The sequence below is a fragment of the Colossoma macropomum genome, unplaced genomic scaffold (genome assembly GCF_904425465.1).
Source record: "Colossoma macropomum unplaced genomic scaffold, Colossoma_macropomum, whole genome shotgun sequence".
NCBI classification, from domain to species: domain Eukaryota; kingdom Metazoa; phylum Chordata; class Actinopteri; order Characiformes; family Serrasalmidae; genus Colossoma; species Colossoma macropomum.
The window spans coordinates 21,355,306-21,378,143 of NW_023494804.1; the positions used below are offsets into that span (position 1 = coordinate 21,355,306).

Sequence of the window (22,838 nt, forward strand, 5' to 3'; positions counted from 1 at the left end):
TGTAGATTGGTATGTTTCCTCCTCAGCTCTGCAGTCCACAGGCAGGGTCAGCACCCGACTGTGTAGTTTTAATGGAGCTCTTTTGCACGTTGAAGCTTTTTTCTATGTTCATTTTTCATTATATCAAGTGAAAATGGTCTTCGGTCATTGACCTTGTAGCAATTTGAGGATTGAGTAGATGAAGAGTAGGGGTCATTAAATTTAACTTCTCAATGGATCAACAGTTGTTGCATGACAATAATGCATATTTTAAATTCTTTTGCGTGTCTGTATTGTAGTGAGAAACTGAGAGTATGGACCCACCCATTTATATTTGGATTTATTTATTGGAATGTTTGAAAGGCTGTGCAAGTAGTAATGTATTGATCATTAATTTTAATGGCCGAGTCTGAATTCTTTTTAACTCAAAGTTCACACTGTGTGGGTGAAATGAGCACACTAGCGCATTTCCAGTACTTTCTGTTAGCTGAACTTGCATTATAAATAACATTATTTGCTCTGTAATGGGCCAAATGGCTGGCATTTAAAATTCTCAAATGTTTATTTAAGTAACATAAAACAAATAAAGTGCTCCAGTGAAATTAAGAGGAGATCTGAGGTTTAACACAGTAAATCATACATAATTATGACATTTAGATACAAGTGTAGCAGCATTCACATACAGCGTGAGTGCACTCACCTAAATCACATTATTTACACAGATCAGCCAAAATTAATAATTGACCAAGAGACAATTACATGTGGATGCACCCGATTACTAATACACTCGATGGTGACAGCCCTAAAAAAGAGCGGTTAGCTTCAGTTGATGAGAGAAAACTGTTTTTGGAGCCACAAACAGTGTGTGAGTCTTGCATCCTGCAGTATCTCGGCTTGGTTTGACTGTATTTTGAATGTGCAGGGTTTTTTATGCTTATCCACCAAACTCCAAATGACTCCGAAAGTGTACAGAGTTCCACATACAGGCCGTTGTCACGCCCCCCCCCCCTCGGGACTCGGCTTGGACTCTCCCTGGCTCCGCCCACTCTCCTCTTCTCTCACACACCTGCGGCACATTAAGACTCCCATTTAAACCCCTTAGTTTTTCAGTTGTTGTGAAGTCTCTGTGTTTTTACCTGAGTTACTGAGTCTGTTTTCTTTATGTTGTTTCCCCATTTTGATCCTTGCTGTGTCTGTTTTTTGGATGGCAACAAAATAAAAACACTTCACATGTAGGCAGCCCCTGCGTTACAGCTGTGTTGGAAACATACTGTTTGTTTCATGTACTGAAGGAGTGACAGCAACTGCTGCTCTCAAAATAAAAGTCTTAATAGGGCTTTCACGATCATATTTTAGCTGATGATTAATTATCATATAAATATTTACAATCGATGACTTAATTGTCTTTTCTTGTTCATTGTTTTCAACTATTAAAAATACAAGTCTGAAGTGTCCAAATTGGCTGATTAGCGTGATCTTACTTGCTAGCTCTGTTTGCTTAGTAGCTAACACTGGCTGTGCTGTTAAATCATTGCTGAACGTTCGCACAAACGTCTACAGTTACACAGAATTATGTGTAGTTAAGCTGCATGTTGTTCATGAGAGTGAAAATATAAGCAAAATCCCTCTTTCTGCTAGCATACATGCTAAAAACAATCAGTACTGCTCTCTAAAACATGTTAGAGCACCATGTTAGAAGTTTTGTGTTTTTTTTGTCTCAATGAATGTGATTACTGCTGTCTTTAATTGATTTATTTGCCTCAACTCAACAGACCCAGTTCACATTCTGCTTGTTGCAGCATAATATGTGAAATCTAAGCACTGTGGAAAATGACTTTATTTAAATAATTGTTCAAATAATTGTGATTAGGACATTATGTAGCCTAGTAATTGTGACGGGCCTAGATGTTAGGATAATGTTTTCGTTTCTTGCAGTATTTGATTCACTGATTTGCCGAAAAGTTCCACTGAAATGCCTGCATAATTTAGTCACTGTAGAAATAGAGTGGATTGATGTGAAATGGTTCTTTGTAGAGTGACTGACCCTGATTTAGGACTGGTCAGCATGACAATATATATTGTTATTATGATAAATTATGTCACAATATAATATAATGTTTTTCGGAAACATATTCCATATATCATCACTTCTTGCAGAACACTGACCAACTGCATGTTATAATATATATAATATTTTAGTTATAATGGCCTCTTCTACTCTTGATTTCTTTACAGTGGGTTGCAATGTATGCAACGTAAATATAGCCACTTTATTTACTATTCAAAATCACCAGTGAATCTGCAGGTTTTTTTAATGTAATGTTAATAATGATAAAATAGTAGGGGACAGTGCATCATCAGGACTATAATCAGAAAATGAATTTTAGTAAGGTCTGTGTTGCTGAAATGTGACCTTTACACAGTGCACAGTGGATATATCCACTACACCGAGTGCGAGTAATGTTAATTACCTAGTAGTTACTTAGTTGTTCATTTTCTTTCATTATTTCATAAACTGCTATTACTCATCCATAAACTGCCTTGAATCTAGTTAGACTGTCTAGTTAATACTTTATTATTTATTAACCAGTTTAATTTAAGCTGAAAACATATATTGAAGCTGATATATTAAGTTAAATTATAGTTTAACTTTTACATAAAATTCCAATTATTAGTAAACTTTTATTTTTTAATTAATAAAGTTACATTCTTTAAACAATATAATTATGCAGTGATAGGAGTGCATAGATAGTGAGTCTACTCTCACTACCCGCCAGATGTAAAATAACTTGCTGATTTAGCTAGTCATGTTGAGAGCAGTCTGAAGAACAATTTTTGGGTGTTGTATTTTACAAGTGTTGTATTTTAATTCATTGCCCTTGTAAACACCTCGTATTTATATCCTAAATACTCATAAACTCTCTCCTTTATTTCAGTGGTAGTAGTGTTGCGTGCATCTTAAGAAGAAGTCGTAACATCTAGTTAAATATAACTAAACATAGTGGCCAGTAAGTCTGTAGGCAAAATCACAGCTGCTCTGAGATCAGTGGAGAATCTGTCTGTCATTCTGATTGGATAGTCTTAGAACGCAAGCTTTTCCACAATGGCTACACTCTACATGACCACACTGCTGTTTCCACATATTCATAATCAGAGTCATTATTAGAGACTCACAACCTTCCAAAATTGCTGAGGTCCAGATTTCTGTGTCCTCATAGTTATGGCCATGTGCATCATGGAGATGTTAACATGCACTGGGGAGAATGGACATGCTATTATTTATTCTGTTCTGGTAATTAACACCACATTGCGTAGACAACAGTTGCAAACAGTTATCTCTAATCAACAGCTCACTCCAGCACTCCTCCTGCCTCCAAGTTCTAGTATCGTTATTAACTTGTGCAACATGATTGTAGTCTATTTAGATTTTTCTGTATTTAAATTTTGTTTGAAATAACATGAGTAACAATTTAAAACTTGGTCTCATGAAACAAATCGAATCATGGACTGAGTGTATCATAAACACTGCTGAAAATCAGAAAAAAAAGTTTTCTTTGGGTTTATTTTCTGTGTGCACCTCTCCACTCCAAATATGTTTAAACATCAATTTTTAGCCAAAACCTCATCTAAAAACAATGTCTCAGGCACCAGGCAGTGTGTTCATAATCATTTCACATATAATAACTTTCTGTGAGGGAGCTTTTGGAGGCTTTGACCGTCTGGTTCATATCACCACCACTGTGAACAATTGAGACTCTGTAATTTTCTCTAAACTGGAGTATTTCTTTATTTTCTATGTAAATATTTCTATCTTGATCATTTAATTATGCCGAAATTTGGAAAAATCAATGGAATTCCCCTTTAAGCATAAACTTTTAGATCAGAGTCTCTGTAAGATTGAGAACAACATACAAATCAGGTGACCAAACTTTTGACTGTGTGTGATATAGAAGCAGTAGGAGGATGAAGCTGTGTGTGTCTCAGTGGTAGACGGCTCATGTTAATGAAGTCATCAGCCGCCTAATGAGCCAAATGTCCTTTAGAGACGCTGCCATGACCGAGGGGGAGCCATCAGCTCACGTAGTCTTCTCTCTTCCCCCACTCCCCTTTTTCTTCCTCTCTCTTTCTCTCTCCTCCTGTTACTTTTGCCGTTGTCTCTCTTTAATCGCCAACTCTCCTCTCCCTCTTTTTTTCCTCTTTTTCTCTATCGTTCTCATTTTCTTTTTTTTCCTTTCTCTCTCCTCTTGTTGCTCTTGCCATCGTCTCTTTTGTTCATCGCCTTCTCTATATCCCTGCGTCACTCATTCTCCTCTCCTTCTTTCTCTTCTCTCTCTCTCTCTCTCTCTCTATATATATATATATATATATATATATATATATATATATGTATATATATATATATAAATATACTCTCTCTCTCTCTGTTTAACTCTTTCCTTTTCTCTCTGTGGTTTTTCTTTCCCTATTCTCTTTATCCCTCTCATTTTCTCTCTCTCTTTTGCTTCATCTCTGTGTCCTCTCTAACTTTAACATGCCCTCCATTCCTCCTTATGTATTCCTCCTGCAGCTCTTCCTCTACTACACAGTCTGACAGCATTAGACTCAGGGGACACATCATCAGCTTCTCATGCCTTTCTTAATGAAATGATAGACATTATGTCAGCCAACATCTTCAAGGGACTTTAGAGGGAAAAAAAGTGTTTAAGAAATGTGTATTTGGGTGTCATTCCTTCTTTAATTCTTTTATTTATGTCTTCCATGTCTTCTTAATTATTCAGCTGGAGAAATGCATTTGATTTACAGGTTGCCTGTGATTTGATTGACAGGTATGATGTTAGGTGGCGGCTGTGGGAAGGAACTGGCGCATTGGATCATTCATGGCCGTCCTGAGAAGGACATGTATGGCTACGACATCAGGTGTTTCTGAGTATCCCATCCTAAGCATTATATGGGCTGGGTTAGTTTATCAGAGGATGTCATGTAATATAATTTGTAATTAAATTACTGGGCAGTTTGCACAGAATAAAGTGTGTGTAGTTTCCCTAAATTCCCACAAATAGCCTGGATTGAAAGGTCATAGCCCGGATGTTCATGTCATTGTTACACCACAGGACACACTCAGTAACAACATACCGCACACCTGTGTTTATTAGCAGGTCTTGTTATTCCATTAGCATGAGGTGGATTAGAACAAGACTACCATTACTAAAAGGAGGTCTTGGATTCAGCCAATTACTGAAGACCATTTGCTTCACAATTATTACTGACAGACTGTAAAAGTTACACACATTGCAGATTCATACTGGATTAAAATCACTACACAGTTATTACTGACAGACTGTAAAAACTACACTCACTGCAGATTCATACTGGATTAAAATCACATCAGTACTTAAATTACAGGCCGCCACAGATAAAACTAATCCAGTTCTAATAGAACCTCAGGTCTAAAATCGGTCACACCGAGTGTGTCCTCTAACTACACGTGAACCTCCACCTGAAATACTTGAGTGATTACTGATCAATGAGAAAGGGAGAGATGTAATAAGAGGTCAGGAAAGGAAGTGTGTGTGTGTCTGTGTGTGAGTGAGAGAGTGTGTGTGTGTGTGTGTGTGTGTGTGTGTGTGTGTGAGAGTGAGTCTGTGTGTGTGTGTCAGTGTGTGAGAGTGAGTGTGTGTGTGTGTGTGTGTGTGTCGGTGTGTGAGAGAGAGTGTGTGTGTGTGTGTCGGTGTGTGAGTGAGTGATTAAAATGTGACTTCTCTTCTGTCTCATCTCTTTTAGCTACAGCTCTGTGGCTGACAAGCTGTTATCAAAGTAGCGTGAAAAACATGCACTACAGAGTACTCTACTGTAGCGGAGTCTACAGAGCGGAAGACATAATAACACTGATTGTGTTTTGATATCAATCACACTGAACATTGCAACATTGCGCTGCTCTAAATTAAATGATACTCAAGTCTTTTAAATGTGTAAAAAGCACACTGAACACATTCTCTGCCGTGTATGTTTGCTTACTTATTTATCCGGTTATGCTCTTTTAGGAGGTTCCATCACTCCCTGACCAACAACAACCGCTGGATCAGAGAACGCAGTCACGAGTCGTACGCCAAAAACTACTCTGTGGTTTTCCCCTTCGATGAGCCCTTGGCTGGCCGGAACATGAGGAAAGACCCGCTTCACCAGGTCATCTATTTATCTTTATGTCCATATATATATATATATATATATATATATATATATATATATATATATATATATATATATATATAGTCTACCAGTCTATCAATCAGATGATCTGTCAGTCTATCTGTCAGGGGTGTTACGATTCAAAATGATACAGTATGCTATGCTACAATATAATACGACGTGAAACGTTACATTGTATTGCTACATCCCTGCTATCTATCTATCTGTCTATCTATCTATCTGTCTGTCTATCTGTCTTTCTGTTTGTCTGTTTGTTTACCTGTCTCTATCTACATATATCTCTGTTTCTGTCTACCTGTCTACCTATATAGCTATCCATCTCTCTGTCTGTATCTCTCTCTAGCTATCTGTTTATCTATCTAGTTATCTGTTATCTTTCTCTATCTGTTTGTCTGTCTCTTTCTCTTTCTTTTAAAGACTCCTTCAAACTGATGTAGGGACAGTTTTGGGTTTTTTAAAATAGACTTTATTAATAATTATGCAGTGTCAGTATAGCATGAGAATTAAACAATATATCAAGAGAAAACAATAACTATACAACAAAAATAATCTAAAAACTTATTGCAGACTTCTAGCAGGTTGGTGGTAAAAAGTTCTAAAAGCAAATGCATGTAGAGCACAGCACAAATCACAATTTAATTATCCCAGTGTTTACAAGCAGGAACTTTAGACTAACGAGCTGAGCGCAGCCTAAATCACTAAAACTGTGTGTGTGAGGGAGAAAAACAGCTTAATTCTTATTTTTTTATTTTTTACATCTGATTAGGTACATGTAGGTACATCAGGTACAAATAGGTGCATGTACAAATGAGTGACAGGAAAAAACAGCATAAGTGTCTTAGTAAGGTGTTGGACATCACAAGCCACCAGAACAGCTTCAGCGTTCCTTGGCATAGCTTCTACTCTCTGGATCTGCACTGGAGGTTTAAAACATACTCTTTCAGTTTGTGTTTTAATGATTGTGATAGAGAGCACCATCTAACACATTGGTCCAAAATCTCTCATATGTGTTCAACTGGGTTGAGATCTGCTGTATGTGAAGGCCAGCATATGATTTAACATCATTATTGTACTCATCAAAACATTCAGTGATCCCTCGTGCCTTGTGTTTGGGGACAGTGTCATCCTGAAAGAGACCACATGTTTCGTCTCAGCATAAAGGTGATCAGTCAAAAAAAACTTAATTTACAGGGACTCTTCACTCAAAAAGGACAATTGGAACCAGGAAAATGCCCCTCATCGCATAACAGATCCACTGGACCCCCTTACTGTAGAGGTTCAGCAACCAGGCCTGTACTGTTCTCTTGGTTTATGCTGCACATGCACACACCCACTTGAGGAGAACACTGTGAAGGATGCTTCATCTGAACATATCACTTTTCTCCACATCTCTGTAGACCAGTATTGATGGTTTTTCACCACTGAAGTCTCAAATGGTCATTCGTTTGTAATGAGGAGTTTATCCACTGCAGCCCTACTATAATAATATTATAACATCTCTATGTAGACAAGGATGGACTGTTCTCGCTAATTACGTCCTGCACTCACGTGTGTGTGTATATAGCACTCTTCATGCTGGTGGCAGCTCAGAGTGCTTTACAGGCTGTTGTTAAAGCTGATATAACAGTAGGTGAAGAAATTGAGTATTAATTTAAAATCATAAATAAGACAATGACACTGATCAAATTAAAAAGGTAAATATTAAGAGACGTAAAGTTTTAATTAAGCACTAAGTTAAAGTGATGCATTTTTGAATGTCTCTTAAAAGTGAATGCTGAGCTTGACTGTCTAATAAAAGGTGGCATTGAGTTCCACTGTTTTGAAGTATAATAACTGAAAGGCCCCTCTTTATTTTCTGTGTTTTACAAAAGGTATTTGCGGAAGGTCAGTATCTGCAGATCTAAGGTCACGTGGTATAACATAAACAGATGCACATTCTGTGATGTAAGCAGCTACCAGGTCATTTAGAACCTTGAAAACTAGTAGCAGAACTTTAAAATCTACCCTTAAAGATACAAGTAGGCAGTGCATTTCTTTCAAAAAGGGAGTAATATGAGCTCCGTTTTTTGTTTTTGTAAATGTGCACTTTGGCTCACAATTTCCCACAGTTTACTGATGTTTTTCCTGCAGATCTGAATGCAGATGTCGCTATTCCTATTGAAACATAAGCCAGTTGAGCAGCCTGTGTGACTGAAGCTCCTGCCGTTCATGCCCCAACAATGAACCTTCTTTTAAAGTCAGTCTGTTCCTCTTGATCCACACGTGAGGTCAGCTGGGCCTACTCAGAATTTGTATATATACCACAGAGCATGGTAGAATGTTAACTGCTTAATTTGATTGACAAAGCCAACTTGCTATTCTTTGTTTTCTTCTAATTGTTCTACTTTTTTTTTAACCATTTTCATGAGTCACAGTTTTTGAGAGAGAGCCATATTTTACAGGATCATAAAGGCTATATGGAAATAGTGCACTTATGCTTTGAGAACCGATCACACATACAGTTTTTGTGCACCATTCGTTTTAACATTTTTTTTTCCATAGGAAATGAATTGTGAAATGTTCAAAAATTTCAGCTCTAACTGGGATACCATAGCAACAGCTTAGCAACCATCTGGGATAGCATAGCAACAGTCTAGCAACACCTTAGTAATGACCTGGGATAACAGCAACGGCCAACGGCCTTAGTGATTACTTAGGATTCCATAGCAACAGCCAGTCAACACCTTAGCAACCACCTGGAACAAATAAAACAGTCAGTTAGCACCTTAGCAACCACCTGTAAAAACATAAAACAGCCTAGCAACACTTTTAGCAACCGCCTAGGATGCCATAGCAGTGGCCTTGCAACACCTTAGCAATGACTTGGGATTCTACAGTTTGTTAAGGCAGCTTAGTTTGTTCACGAACTTTCCTCTTCTAGTTCTGTCATGCAGTACCCCTGTCTGAAGCATCTTTTCTTCTGTTCCGCTCTCTCATTTGTTCTGTTTTTTCCTTTAATTTGTCACCCATCTGTATATAGGGACATATGTATGGAACTATGTGCTGACATCATATAGAAACAAATGTGTCTGTGTTTGAATGCATGCCATGTGTGGAACAAATGCTCCTTATCTGAAGAACACAGTGATCAAATTTGTTTATATACAGTTCCTTCTAAAGTCTTCAATTCAATGACACAGGTATTTAAAATATCCTAACCACAGTGAAATTCAAATTCAGCTGTTTCCTTTCTTTTTCTAGTCAAACAAAAAAAGCCTTCTTTTCTTTCCTCCGTGATTCAGTAGTTTATTACTGACTCCAGGCTACATGTAGCTGTTGAAAAGACTTGTTGCTAAGCTACTGCTAAAACGATGGAACTTAAGTGTTTCCAAAAATACCTCCTGTGCTGGTTAGCCACGCTCACAGCTCATCCCAGTGGAGAACACAGAGCTGAATTAAAGATTGGTAGCAATAAAGACGGTGGGTGCTTATTTTTAGCTACATGCCCTGCTCAGATGGCCTTAAATGAGACATTTACTCTGAATGTTCTGCCTTTTTTCTCAGAATCTTATGTCCTTTCATTTTTAACCTGGCTAATGGCTAACTATAGAAATATACTGTAAGGGGTTCACAAAAGAATAAGGACGTTCCTGTGTACTGGATTGACGTAAACATGATATCTGCAGAGAGATTAGTGTTCTGACATCTACTGTGTGTAGAGGTCAACTTGCATACGTCACACACATGTACCACCGCAACACCCACTGTCATGCCACTACCATGTTGGTGACACTTGAAATGCCAAGCAACATTATTCATCCAACAATATGTATATAGTATGTATATATATGTAATATGTAAACATCCATCCATCCATCATCTAAACCGCTTATCCTTCTGGGTCGCGGTGGGGTGCTGGAGCCTATCCCAGTTGTCATTGGTCGGAAGGCAGGATACACCCTGGACAGGTCTAATATGTAAACAGTATGTATATATAAAAGATAGGTAATGGAACAAAAAACAAAGGAAATTTGACTTATTTAAAAAAAAGAAATCAACCAACTGTCATTTTTGTCTGTTGAAAAAGTAAGCACACCCCTGGCTTCAGTAACTGGTACTGCCCCTTTTGACAGAAAGAACTTTATGTAGGCACTTCCTATAACTGTCTACCAGTTTCTGACATCTACTGGGGGAAACTTTTGCCCACTCTTTCATGCAGAATTATTTCAGCTGTACAATGTTTTAGGGGGGTTCTTGCATGCACAGCCCATTTCAAATCCCCCTGCAGCATTTCAGTGGGATTCAGATCTGGGCTTTGACTAGACCATTGCACAACCCTCCATTTCTTCCTTTCGAACCATTTCTTGGTGGTTTTACTTGCATGTTTGGGAAAGTTATCTTGTTGGAAGGTCCACTTCTTCAGCTTCAACTTTTTGACAGATGATCTTACATCATATAGCCCTCTCTAGTATGAAAGAGAATTCATAGTCAATCTTGTCTTTGCAAGTTGGCCTGGCCCTGAGGCAGCAAAGCAGCCCCAAGCCATAACAAGTCAAGTCAAGTCAAGAGGCTTTTATTGTCATTCCATCTATGTACAAGTACACAGTGGAGCGAAATTACGTTCCTCCAGGAACAAGGTACAACAAGGAACAAAAAGTACAAAAGTACAAAATTACAAAATGTGAACGTGCAGACAGTGTGCAAACAAAAATTAAGTCTGTGTGAGGGATGGATGGGGTCGTTCACAATGCTGGTGGCTTTGCGGATGCAGCGTGCAGCGTGTGGTGTAGATGTCCATGATGGAGGGGAGAGAGACCCCGATGATCTTCTCAGCTGTCCTCACTATGCGCTGTAGGGTCTTGCGGTCGGAGGCGGTGCAATTCCCAAACCAGGCGATCAGAATGCTCTCCACAGTCCCCCTGTAGAACATGGTGAGGATAACATTTCCGCTTTACAGTTGGTTTGAGGTTCTTCTGATCAAATGCAGTTTTTGGTTTTCACCAAACATGGCTTCTGATACTGTGACGAAACAGCTCTATCTTTGTCTCGCCTGTGCATAGCACATTGTTCCAGAAGTCCTGGTCCTTGCCTATTTATTTATTTTTATTTTTTTTTTGACAGCAAAGCCTTCTTTTCGTTCGAATGGTAGATGCATGCACTATGACATCCACAGTGGCAAGAGCTACCAGCAGATACTGGCCCGGCTTTAAGTCTCCTTTACTTGTCGATGATCTTCCAGACAGTGGAAGGACTGATTTCTAGAATTTTGGAAACACTTGTCAAACCCTTTCCCAGACTTGTAGGCATCTACCAGAGAGCTCTTTTGATATAGGCATGATGATACCCCAATGTCTATGTCCAAAAATGCAAAAAAAAAAAAGCCTAAATTTTTCACTGGGTGTATATAACTGTATATATATTCAATAATATGACCCACAAATATATATACAGTACTGTGCAAATGTCTAGAGACCTCCTTTCATTTATTTTATTTTCTGTCACAGCGACTATGAAGTAAGTTCTTTTCTTTTTCAGCTTCAGGAAAGATAAACAACAAAACATATATTGAACAGAAAATAACCGAATACACAAATATAAACTACAAAATGAGATTTTTCGGTATTTAGTTTGTCAACCTTTTGTATGTATTACAGCTTTCATCTTTTTCAGGAGACTTGTTGTCAGTTTTATAAAGACATTTTTCAGTGCCAGAAAAAAAAAAAAAGCAGAAAACTAAGGCCCAAACCCATTTCACCCCTTGCCCCTACCACTCAGCTCTTACCCCTCTGTTTTGTGCGTTCACTCCTAGGGGTAGGCTGTCCCAATTTTTCTTGAGATAGAGGGGTAGGGAGAAGTGTTAGGGCTTCATGGCCCTCCAAACATAGGTTTTTCAGAGGCACAATCCAAACAGAGTGTTGTGAGGGAAAAAAAGAAAAACCAGCAAGTGGCTGTGCAAACGGCCAAAGAAACCTACAAATGTGAGTATTTTCTTCGTTTCAAATTACAATAACTATTGTATTAGATTAATGTCTTTTCAATGTATTATGGTCCTTTTCTTCATAAAAAGCATAAAAAGTTGCTAATAGTATGCTTAGTATGTCTCTGTAGTTAGCTAGCTAAATTTTCCATACCACCTTAAATAGTCCAGTAGTTCTGACGCCTAAAGCACCAGAACATAACTGCTGCTCCATTTATTTAGAAAATTCAAACAAGAAGCAGTTAGATAGCTGGCTTCGTCATATCACTGAAGAATTAGGGGTGGGCGATAATAAATCGCAGTGAGATTGTTGAACTTTACCCTCCTCTTCTATCACTGTAGACTGGCAGGATTGCCTACAGAGCACCACTAATAGCCTATAAATGAAGTCATGTTCTTCTTTATTTGAGGCTCCCATTTCATACGGGAAGATTTCAGCCACAACCCCTTGTGACTTAGTTCCAAGTGGCAAGATGACACTTAAAAACAAGGAGCAGGGGTAAAAATAAGAAATGGGATGGGCCTAAGTCTCAGAAAATTAAGTCTCATGAACTAAATGAAATACCAAACTTTTCAGTGTGTCCACGCTTTACCTTGATTACAGCTTACATTCTGGAGACTTGCTTTCAGTTTTACAAAGAAATCTGCAGGGATGTTTTTGCACACCTCCAAAGTTCATTCTTGCAAGTTGGATGCACATTTTCTAGTTGCATAATCACAGACACATTCAATGAGGGTGAGGTCTGGGCTCTGGGGTGACCATTTCAGTGAAAGCAACTTCTTGGTTTGATTATATTGTCTCTTTCATCTTCTCAGTAAAAGCTTTTTGACAGCTACACATCCTTTCAGACTCATAGTGCTGAGATGTCTTTTCACAGTGGAAGGATGGACAGAAACAGCTGTGTATTTTTTTTAGATCTGAAGCAGCTTGATTTTCTCCTCTCTCTCAAAGATGAAAGCTTTAAGTGCTGTTTATCTGATGGAGACAGTGTTAGTGGTCTGTCATGCCTTGCATGGTTGTTACAATTCCAATTTTCTGTATATATATTTTTTAGGTTTTGGAACCTCCTGTTTTTTGACTTATTTTCCTTCAACTTTCCCCTTCCTTATGCAAGTGGATCATTTTTATTTACTGTCTTTAGAAATATCTCTTGAAAACTTTACTTAATGGCCATTTTAACTGCAACTGAAATAAATGAGGGGGGTCTCTGACTTTTGCACAGTACTGTATATGTAAGTACTTAGATGTGATAAAAATGTAACTGTTAACGTTGTTGATTCTCCAGGTTAACATTTCTTTTCTCTGATTTATGAAATCAAGATGTTTTTGTCCTGAAATCGTATGAATGCAAACACGAATACATACGCATATATACTCACACACACGCACACACACACATATATACTCACACACACGCACACACACACACACACACACACACATCCTGTTTACTCAAAAAATAAAGCACAGGTGTTGTTTGAGTAATAAACTAGAAATATGCCGACATTAAGTGCATTTGCATTTTATGTTGAGGTCTATATGTGCAGACTGCTCAGCCTGATTTAATGTACTGTAACTAAATGTCATGCATTTGTTTTTTGAGTCTAATACAGCTTGCACTGCTCTGCCTTCTGGATTATCCACACATCACCTCACTGAACTGTACATCTCTTTTATCTTTCTTTTCTAACTTATTCTCTCTCAGCTCATCACAAACGCTCTGCAGTTGAAATGCTAGCTCCTTCTTTCGTGTAACAATCCGAGCACACGCACACAAACAGAAACTAGCCTGCCCACTGTGCATCATCGCATGGCAACCGAGGTGGCGGAGTTAGCCCACAGAGATTATTTTTATCTTCTATCAATTACACAACATTACCATTATAAAAAGCAATAAATAACAGGGTTACATTCTGGAGAAGACAAGCTGAGAGAGTATGACTCACACACACATACACACAACGTACACACGCGCACAACATCTCCAATGGCCAGGCCCATCCTTCAGACCAGGAGAGCCTTCAAAGAGCATGGAGGAGAGCAAGTCGCCTAGCAACCAGCATTCTCTAGGTCTGCCAGAGGGAAGAAAAGAAAGAAAGATGGAGAAAGAAAGGCTACTGCTGTGTGTGTGTGTGCGCGTGTGTGTGCGCGTGTGTGTGTGCGTGTGTGTGGTTCGAGGGCTGGTTTGTCTTTTGTTTCACGTTTCAGGAATAGCTTGAGAGATCGTGACCAGCTGTTTTGAAGCATGTAGTTATTTTTCGAAGCTGAAGTTCAGCTGGAGAGAGAAAGTTACAGTCCAGAAACCCATCAAACAAAATGTTAGAAAAGTGAGCAGTGTTGGTTACCTGTGCATTTCTGTTTCAAATTACTGAGCAAATATGTTTTTAATTTTTTGATTTGGGTCCAAAAAACACTATATTTTCCAGTATATTACAAAATATAAGATATTCACAAAACAACATCGGCCATGATGGTGCATAGAACATACCAAGTGGTGCACTCGTCTAAGTGTTGTCGGGAGATTGATAGTTCAATCCCAGGCGATGCTACAGCCATCCGTAACTGGGGGTCTAAAAAAGCATCATTGGCTTTGCTCTCTGAGTGGGTTGGGTTTCCCAGCTTTAACACAAATACAAAACCAAGTAACTGCTGAGTTGAATCAGGTGTGTTTTGAGCATGGAAATCACCACACTGTGCAGGAATCTGGCCTTTGAAGTTCTCTGAATAATTTTAAAGAGGAGGCTTCATAAAAGGACCTATTTTATAAGAGCTGTGTGAGTGCTAACAACTGCTTTAAAGAATCTCCATATAATATCAAACAGTGGTAACCAACCCTCCTTCTGTAGATCTACTTTCCTGTGGAGTTCAGTTCCAATCTGCATCTAACACTCCTCCTTACACTAATGCATTTGATCCAGCTAATCGTAGACTTAATTAGCTGGGGCTGAATTGCAGAAACTTTCCATCTTTTTGTCAAAAGATTTGTCAAAACTTATCTGAACTTGAGAATCTTATCTTACAAAATCTTATCTCAAGTTAGGATATCTTAATCTACTCAATCAAAATCGACAGTCAACTACCATATCACTGTTGTCGGAAGAAAATCTTCTATCTCCAAAATGGTAACTTTACAGGAGAAGGAAAAAACATACTTCACTTTTAATGTAAGTCAGTGGAACCAGACTTGTTTCCCTAAGTCGTTTTGGGCCGTTTGGAATTAACACACAATATAAAAGGCAACAGGCATTTTCAAATTATGTCAAAAACTGAAAAATGACAAAAATGGTGATACAAGGTTTTCTTCCAACAGCAGCAAAAGCAACTGACCATGCGTGCACAGCTGCAATGTATACACGTGTTCAAAATAATTTACTTAGTTAGCCAGATGGCTAGCTGCTGTTACTGCAATACGGCCCATGGAGACTGAAAACTAGGCTCCTCAGTAAGGTAGATCGCCAATATCAGGGTTGGTGACCACTAATGTTAAGGTTCTCAACAAATTAAAGGTTTCTGCTAGAGCTTTACATCCAAGAAACATTTTGAAACTTTAGTGTATTATGTGTTGTGTTATTTTAATTATATTGTAATGTATAATGTATTTGTGTGTTGTAGGTGCTGCAGGAGCAGGGGTGTGTGTTCCAGGAGAGGCACGGCTGGGAGAGACCAGGCTGGTTCCATAAAGAAGGACCTGCACCGGTTAGACATCGAGCACACGTGCTGCTCTGTTTATCCTCTAGTTGAGCTATTTCATTGCATTGTAAAAATGAATTGGTTGAAATGTTATTCTGCAGTGTGAATGATATACAGGGTATCTGCAGGTAACTATACAGTAGCGTGCAAAAGTTTGAATACCTCCAGTCAAATTACACAGTTTGTTTTTCAGAGTGAAAACATGCCAACACATCCTCTACATGTTAAAAAAAAAACTTCTATTTCTAAACTTCTAGTTCTATCTATTTGTTTTTGCACATGCCACATTTTATGTGGTGGTAATCTGGTGACCAAAAAGTACTTAAAAAGCAAAACGTTTTTGCACGAAACAGTGCTGTTATCATATGTTCATTCTTATACGACAAAAACTTAAAAAATCATGAAATGACTGCAATATACAGTGATGGGCGACCGAAAGTTCTCCTCATTCAGCGGTCAGTGGTTGCTTAGCAACAATACCGCACTCTAAAGGAACTACATTTCTTGGTGTAATACTTGTTTATGTCGATTATTATTAATAAGAACTTAAGTAATTATATAAAATATTGTGTATTTTAATATATTTTATGTTGGCCGCCGTTTTATAAAAGCAATAAGCCACTCGAGGCAGTGTGTTACTGCGATTTTATCATGGGGAAGGGAGTTCTTTGGCATGACGCGAAGCGGAGTAAATCAAATAAAAATAAAATCGCAGTAACCCACAGCCTCGAGTGGCTTATTGCTTTAATATACCATCTGAATGTCTGCTTCAAGTACCTCAAATGCCTGTGCTTAAGTAGAGTTGGCCTAAGTAGTGTTAAAACCAGTCCGGGTAACATGAATGTACGGCACCGTTAGCCTGGTGCTAAAATAACATTGAAATTTCAATAGAACGATATGTGGAAATTAGCATTATGAAAGTGCTGGTTCTCAGAGTAATTATCAAGTAATGATTTCTGATAAAACACAACTATGTAATGATAGACTGTGAATGTTTTATTGTTTGGGCTTAAAATTACTTGGATTAACAATTATAATGATCAGTAAATTATTTGATCACTAATATAATCAATAGTGGCAACCATAGTCCATCTAAAAAATCAATTTCGGAGTGAGTTTATGTAGGTTGTGATGTTGTTTCAGTGTTTGCAGTTATACTGTGATTGTGTAACCCTGTGATTAATCTCTGTGTGCAGGTTTTAGATTATGATTATTATGGTGCTTATGATATTCCCACGCACAGTGACTACAAATACAACCAGCTCCTGGGCAAAGAATATACCTTTGACTATCCACCCCATCACGACACGGCAAGTGTGTGTGTGTACATGTGCATGAGTGTGTGTATTTACATGGATATGTGCAGCTCTGTGTGTGGTGTAGAAGGTTCCTACTGTACTGTGCCAAAGGCAGAGACCACCCTTCATTTCTTTAATATTCAGTAAAAACAGCCATTAAGTACACGTTATTCATTTTCAGAGGATATTTCTGAGGAGATTACACACTAGATAATGTACTTAAGCGTAAGGAAGGAGAAAGTCAAAGAAAAATATGTAGAAAAAAGAGTTTCCAAAACTGGAGCTCAAAAGAAAATCGGACTCCTAACACCCATGCAAGACCTGCTAGACCACCAAAACCATCTCCATCAGATAAACAGCACTTAAAACTTTCATCTTTGAGAGAGAGGAGAAAATCAAGCTGCTTCAGATCTGAAAACATCCACAGGTGTTTCTGTCCATCCTTCCACTGAGAGAAGACAACTCAGCGCTATGAGTCTGAAAGGATGTGTAGCTGTCAAGAAGCTTTTACTGAGAAAAGGAAACAGACAAAAAGAAGCTGCTGGTTTTCTCAGAACAGTGAACTGACCACCCGAGAGTCTCGACCTCAACATCACTGAATGTGTTTGGATTATTTGCATGGTGAGAAGCAGAAAATGATAAACCGACTTCAAAGACTGAACTTCGGAGGTGTGGAAAATGTCTCAGCAGATTTACATTAAAAACTGATAATATTTGAATAGTGAAAAATGAATAATGTACTTAATGATCATTTTGACTGCAAATTAAAGAAATGAAGGGTGGTCTATGACTTGAGCATAATACTGTAAGTACAGTGAGCTAAACTGCAAAATATGGGCACTGTGTGTGTGTGTGTGTGTGTGTGTGTGTACAGATCAGAGATGAGTGTATGGCCTGTAGGAACGCTGTGGCGGTCTTTGATATGTCTTACTTTGGCAAGTTCTATCTGACTGGCCCTGATGCCAAGAAAGCTGCTGATTGGCTGTTCACAGCAGACGTCAACAGAGCACCAGGTGAAGAGACACAGAACACCCACGCACATATTACGTATAACGACAGTACCTGACACAATAAAAAGTCTGAACATTTGTACATTTGTGTTTTGTGTTTTACATTTCAGGATCTACTGTGTACACCTGCATGCTGAATGAGAAGGGCGGGTCAGAGTCTGATCTAACTGTCAGTCGTTTGGAGCCTGGCCCCGCCCACCTCCCCCTGACTCCAGAATCTAATGGTAGGCAAAAGCAGACTTATGCTCTTATGCTCGTTCACAGACTTATACATCCATGTTATCATTGTCATAAGGACACTTCTCAATGTGAAAATGAAAACCTTTTCATTTTCATTTTGCATGCATGTGCATGTGTCTGTGTCTGTGTATGTAGGAGATGCGTACTACTTGGCTGTAGGAGGTGGTGTGGCCCAGCACAATTGGAGTCACATTCAAACAGTCCTGCAGGATAAGGGCTTCAACTGCACTCTGACTGACCACTCAGAAGATATGGGAATGATCAGCATTCAAGGGCCAAAGAGGTGAGAACACACACACACACACACACACACACACACACACACACACACACACACACACACAAAAAATATGGGATGCTTTTACCCCGATCTTCCTGTACAGTTCATGCCTGACACCTGTTTAGACTAGCTCCTGTACTCATATGCTGCTTTGATGCCCACACGTATATATTTTTTCTTTCTATGTATTTATTTTCTTGTGTATTTATTGTCTAGCGTATATTGGATTTTCTCTTTCATTTCACACTGTTAAAACTGCTATTGCTATGTGTTGTGCCGAGTATCAGGTAGTCATACAAAAAGTAATCCCTTGCAAGTTACCAGTTTGTTCTCTGCAAATATTATGTGGGTACATTACTTATCACTTTGTGGAAAATGTAATCTCATTCTTCATTACTTTGCATGACGGTGTAAATCCCACTTGCACCAACTGTACAAGGGAAAACTCAGTAGTCCTTTTCAGTAATTTATCAAAAAAAAAGTCAATCACAGTAAATATCATTTAAAAGACATGTCAGTATCCTTGCCTTTTCACAAAACAAAGCCAGTTTTGCTGGTTTTAAACACGAACGATTTAAAAACCTGTTTAAAAACCTAGAAACTAGCCAGTAGAAAGAGTTCAAAACATAATTGAAAAAATTATAAAATAAAAGTAAAATATTTCTGAATAAAATGTAAAGCTTACAGAGCTGTTTTGAAAGAAAATCCAGTCTGGCCTGTTATAATATATATGATATAATTGGGTCTTTATCCGTCAGTTTAACATTAGTATGATTAGATGCTTTGACAGATTGTTTGCAGAGTTTACATTTTTCCCACACTCACACTGCGCTGCTCATATTCCCAATCAGGGTCATACATGTAGCACACATACAAATTATGTACAGGCACATGTAATATAAATAGAGACAATTGATGATATACATGCATCGCACGTGTTCTCTTAAAGACGTGTGAGTAATGCAAGTAACACTAAGTTCTTCTTTTAAATTTGGGCTGCAAATAATGAAAAATGAATGGGCCTCATTCACCAACTTTCTTAAAGAGAAATTCCTTCTTAAAACCCACTTGTGCAGTTTTCACAAAGATTTTGACGTTCACAGTGTTTTCTTATTTGCGATTTGTTCGTAGGTAAGAACAGAATCTACACACACTCAAGAGCACACAGGTGCAAACTGTTCTGCAGTTTAAGAGCACGTCATGAATCTGATGTAGACTTTTTCTTAGAACTTTTCTCAAGAACAAATTTAAGATAAATTGCAGAGGATATTGGTGAATTAGGCCCAATGATGTTAACCAGTAAAACTGAGATTTCAGATGATGAGTTAAGAATGATTGTTTCCAGTTTTCGTTCTTCGAAGGAGTTTAAAGCCCTGCGTATTATAACAACTGAATGATGACATTTGACATCACAGCATCCATGTGCCCTAAGTCCTGATGACTCTTACTCCTCTTATTATGATAAGAGAAAGATTACACTGCTGGCCTCTCCTGGTCTCTCTCCGTCTTATTCTCATTCTCCTTTTCTTTGTGATCAAAAAAGGGGGGGGGGCACTGAACCATAACCATGAAATCCCACCTAACCTGCACACCCATTACAAAGACGTCTTACTTGCAGTAAAATAAAGGAGCTCAGTGTTGGTAATAGTGCAGCAATGAGATTTTCTTTATGCTAATGTGTGCGCTCTTTGTGTGTGATTTCACGCTAGGCGAAGCAAGTGCTCTTCGCGCAGGAAGCGTTTTATAAAGCAATATTTAGCCGCCGTGGTGGCTCTCGTTGTAGCAGAAAATTAACGTCCTTCCCGCCTCCTTTTTATTGCTTCCTGTGCAGGACTGTGTGTAGTCAGCATTATTGAGTTATAATGTAGGCTCTTATTAAAGGCTGAGTACTCAGAGCTGAGCCGAGGCTGAGTGGTTGTAGCATGCAGACTGAAACTGGCCCTGATGCTACACCAGCAGCTGGTCTTGGGGTGATGCTGGGTTTACACAGTTCAGCACAGCAGCATGTAATCACAGCAAACACTGACCCGAGAAACACCGCACTGTGTGTGTCCAGTAGTGTTGGGCTAGGTACTCAAAAAAGTAATCCATTACAAAGGACTTACTTCTTACATCACTCACTGCTTCCTGGAAAAAGGTAATCTCACTACTCATTTCTTATTACTTCTGAGTTGTTGTCTAAAACCTGCTTGTAGCTACTATACAACAATATAAGAGTAAACCCAAAAGTTCTTTTTATTAATTTATTCAGAAACAAATAGTCAGTTAGAGTAAACATTATTTAAAAGCCCTGTCTGTAGCCTTGCCTTTCAAAAAGACACAGCAAGTTCTGCTGATTTAAAATCATAATCCTCTGATTCTGTTTGAAAGCCAAGAAAGTAGCCAGTAGAAACAGTTGCTAATATAAAGTATTTATGAAAAAATGTAAAACTGATTCTGAATGAAAATTTATTCTGGTCTGTTTAAGTGAGGTTCTCCCTTTCAGCTTGGGATCTTTATTGTGCTCATTGTCCATTTTATCAGCTCCACTTACTATATAGGTGCACTTTGTAGTTCTACAATTACAGACTGTAGTCGATCTGTTTCTCTGCATACTTTGTTAGCCCCCTTTTACTCTGTTCTTCAGTAGTTAGGACTCCCATTGACCCTCGCAGAGCAGGTACTATTTGAGTGGTGGACCATTCTCAGAACTGCAGTAACACTGATGTGGTGGTGGTGTGTTAGTGTGTGTTGTGCTGGTACGAGTGGATCAGACACAGCAGTGCTGCTGGAGTTTTTAAACACTGTGTCCACTCTCTGTCCACTCTATTAGACACTCCTACCTTGTCAGTCCACCTTGTAGATGTAAAGTCAGAGACAATAGCTCATCTGCTGCTGCACAGTTTGTGTTGGTCATCCTCTAGTCCTTCATCAGTGGTCACAGGATGCTGCCCACAGGACGCTGTTGGCTGGATATTTTTGGTTGGTGGACTATTCTCAGTCCAGCAGTGACACTGAGGTGTTTAAAAACTCCAGCAGCACTACTGTGTCTGATCCACTCGTACCAGCGCAACACACACTAACACACCACCACCACCACATCAGTCTTACTGCAGTTCTGAGAATGATCCACCACCCAAATAGTACCTTCTCTGTGAGCTGATAAAATAGACAATGAGCGTAGAAACAAGGAGGCGGTCATAATGTTATGCCTGTTCGGTGTATGTCCATATTGTGCAGCTCTTTTCACTGATAAACAAGTAGTATACCTTACCAACCAGGCAAGGAAGAGTAAGAAAACACATTGAGGAATATGACCATTTTGTTATGGCTTAAGTGTTGCTGTAAAATACTGACACGTGTGTGGTATGGATCGTGCTGACATTTTTTACAAATGAAGTTTAAAAAAGGAATAAAATTAAGGATTTCTTATGATGGTGATGGCGAAAGTTGTGTTTTATCCTTTCAGTTTTTATTAATCAGCATAATTTATTATGCTTTGTTCCGTGATATCTATAAATGGCTAATGTTCACATCCCTGTTGGGAAGGGCAAGCTGCTTCGTCATGCTTCAACACTAACAGACCTTAAGGGTCTCTCTCGTCCCCTCTCTCCCTCTCTCTGTAATAATAATGAATAAAAGCCAGTGGGACACGATTGGTGTCTCATTTAGAAAATGCTAACTCGCCTTTCTTTAGGGAACAATTTATAACATCAGGATAATCAAATTGATTTGATTTGTGTGATTTTAAATTATTTTAAAAATATACTATATGTACAAATACCAGTTTAACAAAGAAGTAAAATATGGACAGTAAATGACTAGGTTTGAAAATGACCTGAGAATTTTATTTTTAGCAAAAAAAAGAGCATATATTATTGAATATTATAATTGATAAGAACTGGTTATGTTCTAATGCATTTGAATCACCATTTTTACACCCCTAGATGTTGGCATTTTTAAGTGAAACTGTGTGACTGTTAAAGGGTGCCTATTGTGGAAAATGGAAAAAATTCCACACTTTTTTTTAAATAGTTTTATTGTCGTATGTAAACATTGTTAGTTTTAAAATGATGGTTGACTCCCCCAGTAAAGCTGCAAAAACCGTCCATTTTGAATTCATTGTTTTTGTGATGTCACAAAAACAAACGCATACATAATATTATCAGGGCCTTAAGTAGGATGGAATTTTTTGTCC

At 38.4% G+C, this 22,838-nt stretch overlaps 1 protein-coding gene across 3 annotated transcripts in view; it reads left to right on the plus strand.

Moving 5' to 3' along the window:
- Window positions 1-22,838, plus strand: part of sardh (sarcosine dehydrogenase) — a 77,926-nt gene that overhangs the window by 34,806 nt on the left and 20,282 nt on the right. For all 3 annotated transcript variants that reach the window (XM_036595385.1, XM_036595386.1, XM_036595387.1), the window contains exons 10-16: window positions 4,806-4,896; window positions 6,021-6,162; window positions 15,756-15,839; window positions 17,030-17,143; window positions 18,006-18,144; window positions 18,252-18,365; window positions 18,517-18,664. In XM_036595385.1, coding sequence (XP_036451278.1) covers window positions 4,806-4,896; window positions 6,021-6,162; window positions 15,756-15,839; window positions 17,030-17,143; window positions 18,006-18,144; window positions 18,252-18,365; window positions 18,517-18,664 — 832 coding nt within the window. The remainder of the gene's footprint in view (window positions 1-4,805; window positions 4,897-6,020; window positions 6,163-15,755; window positions 15,840-17,029; window positions 17,144-18,005; window positions 18,145-18,251; window positions 18,366-18,516; window positions 18,665-22,838) is intronic.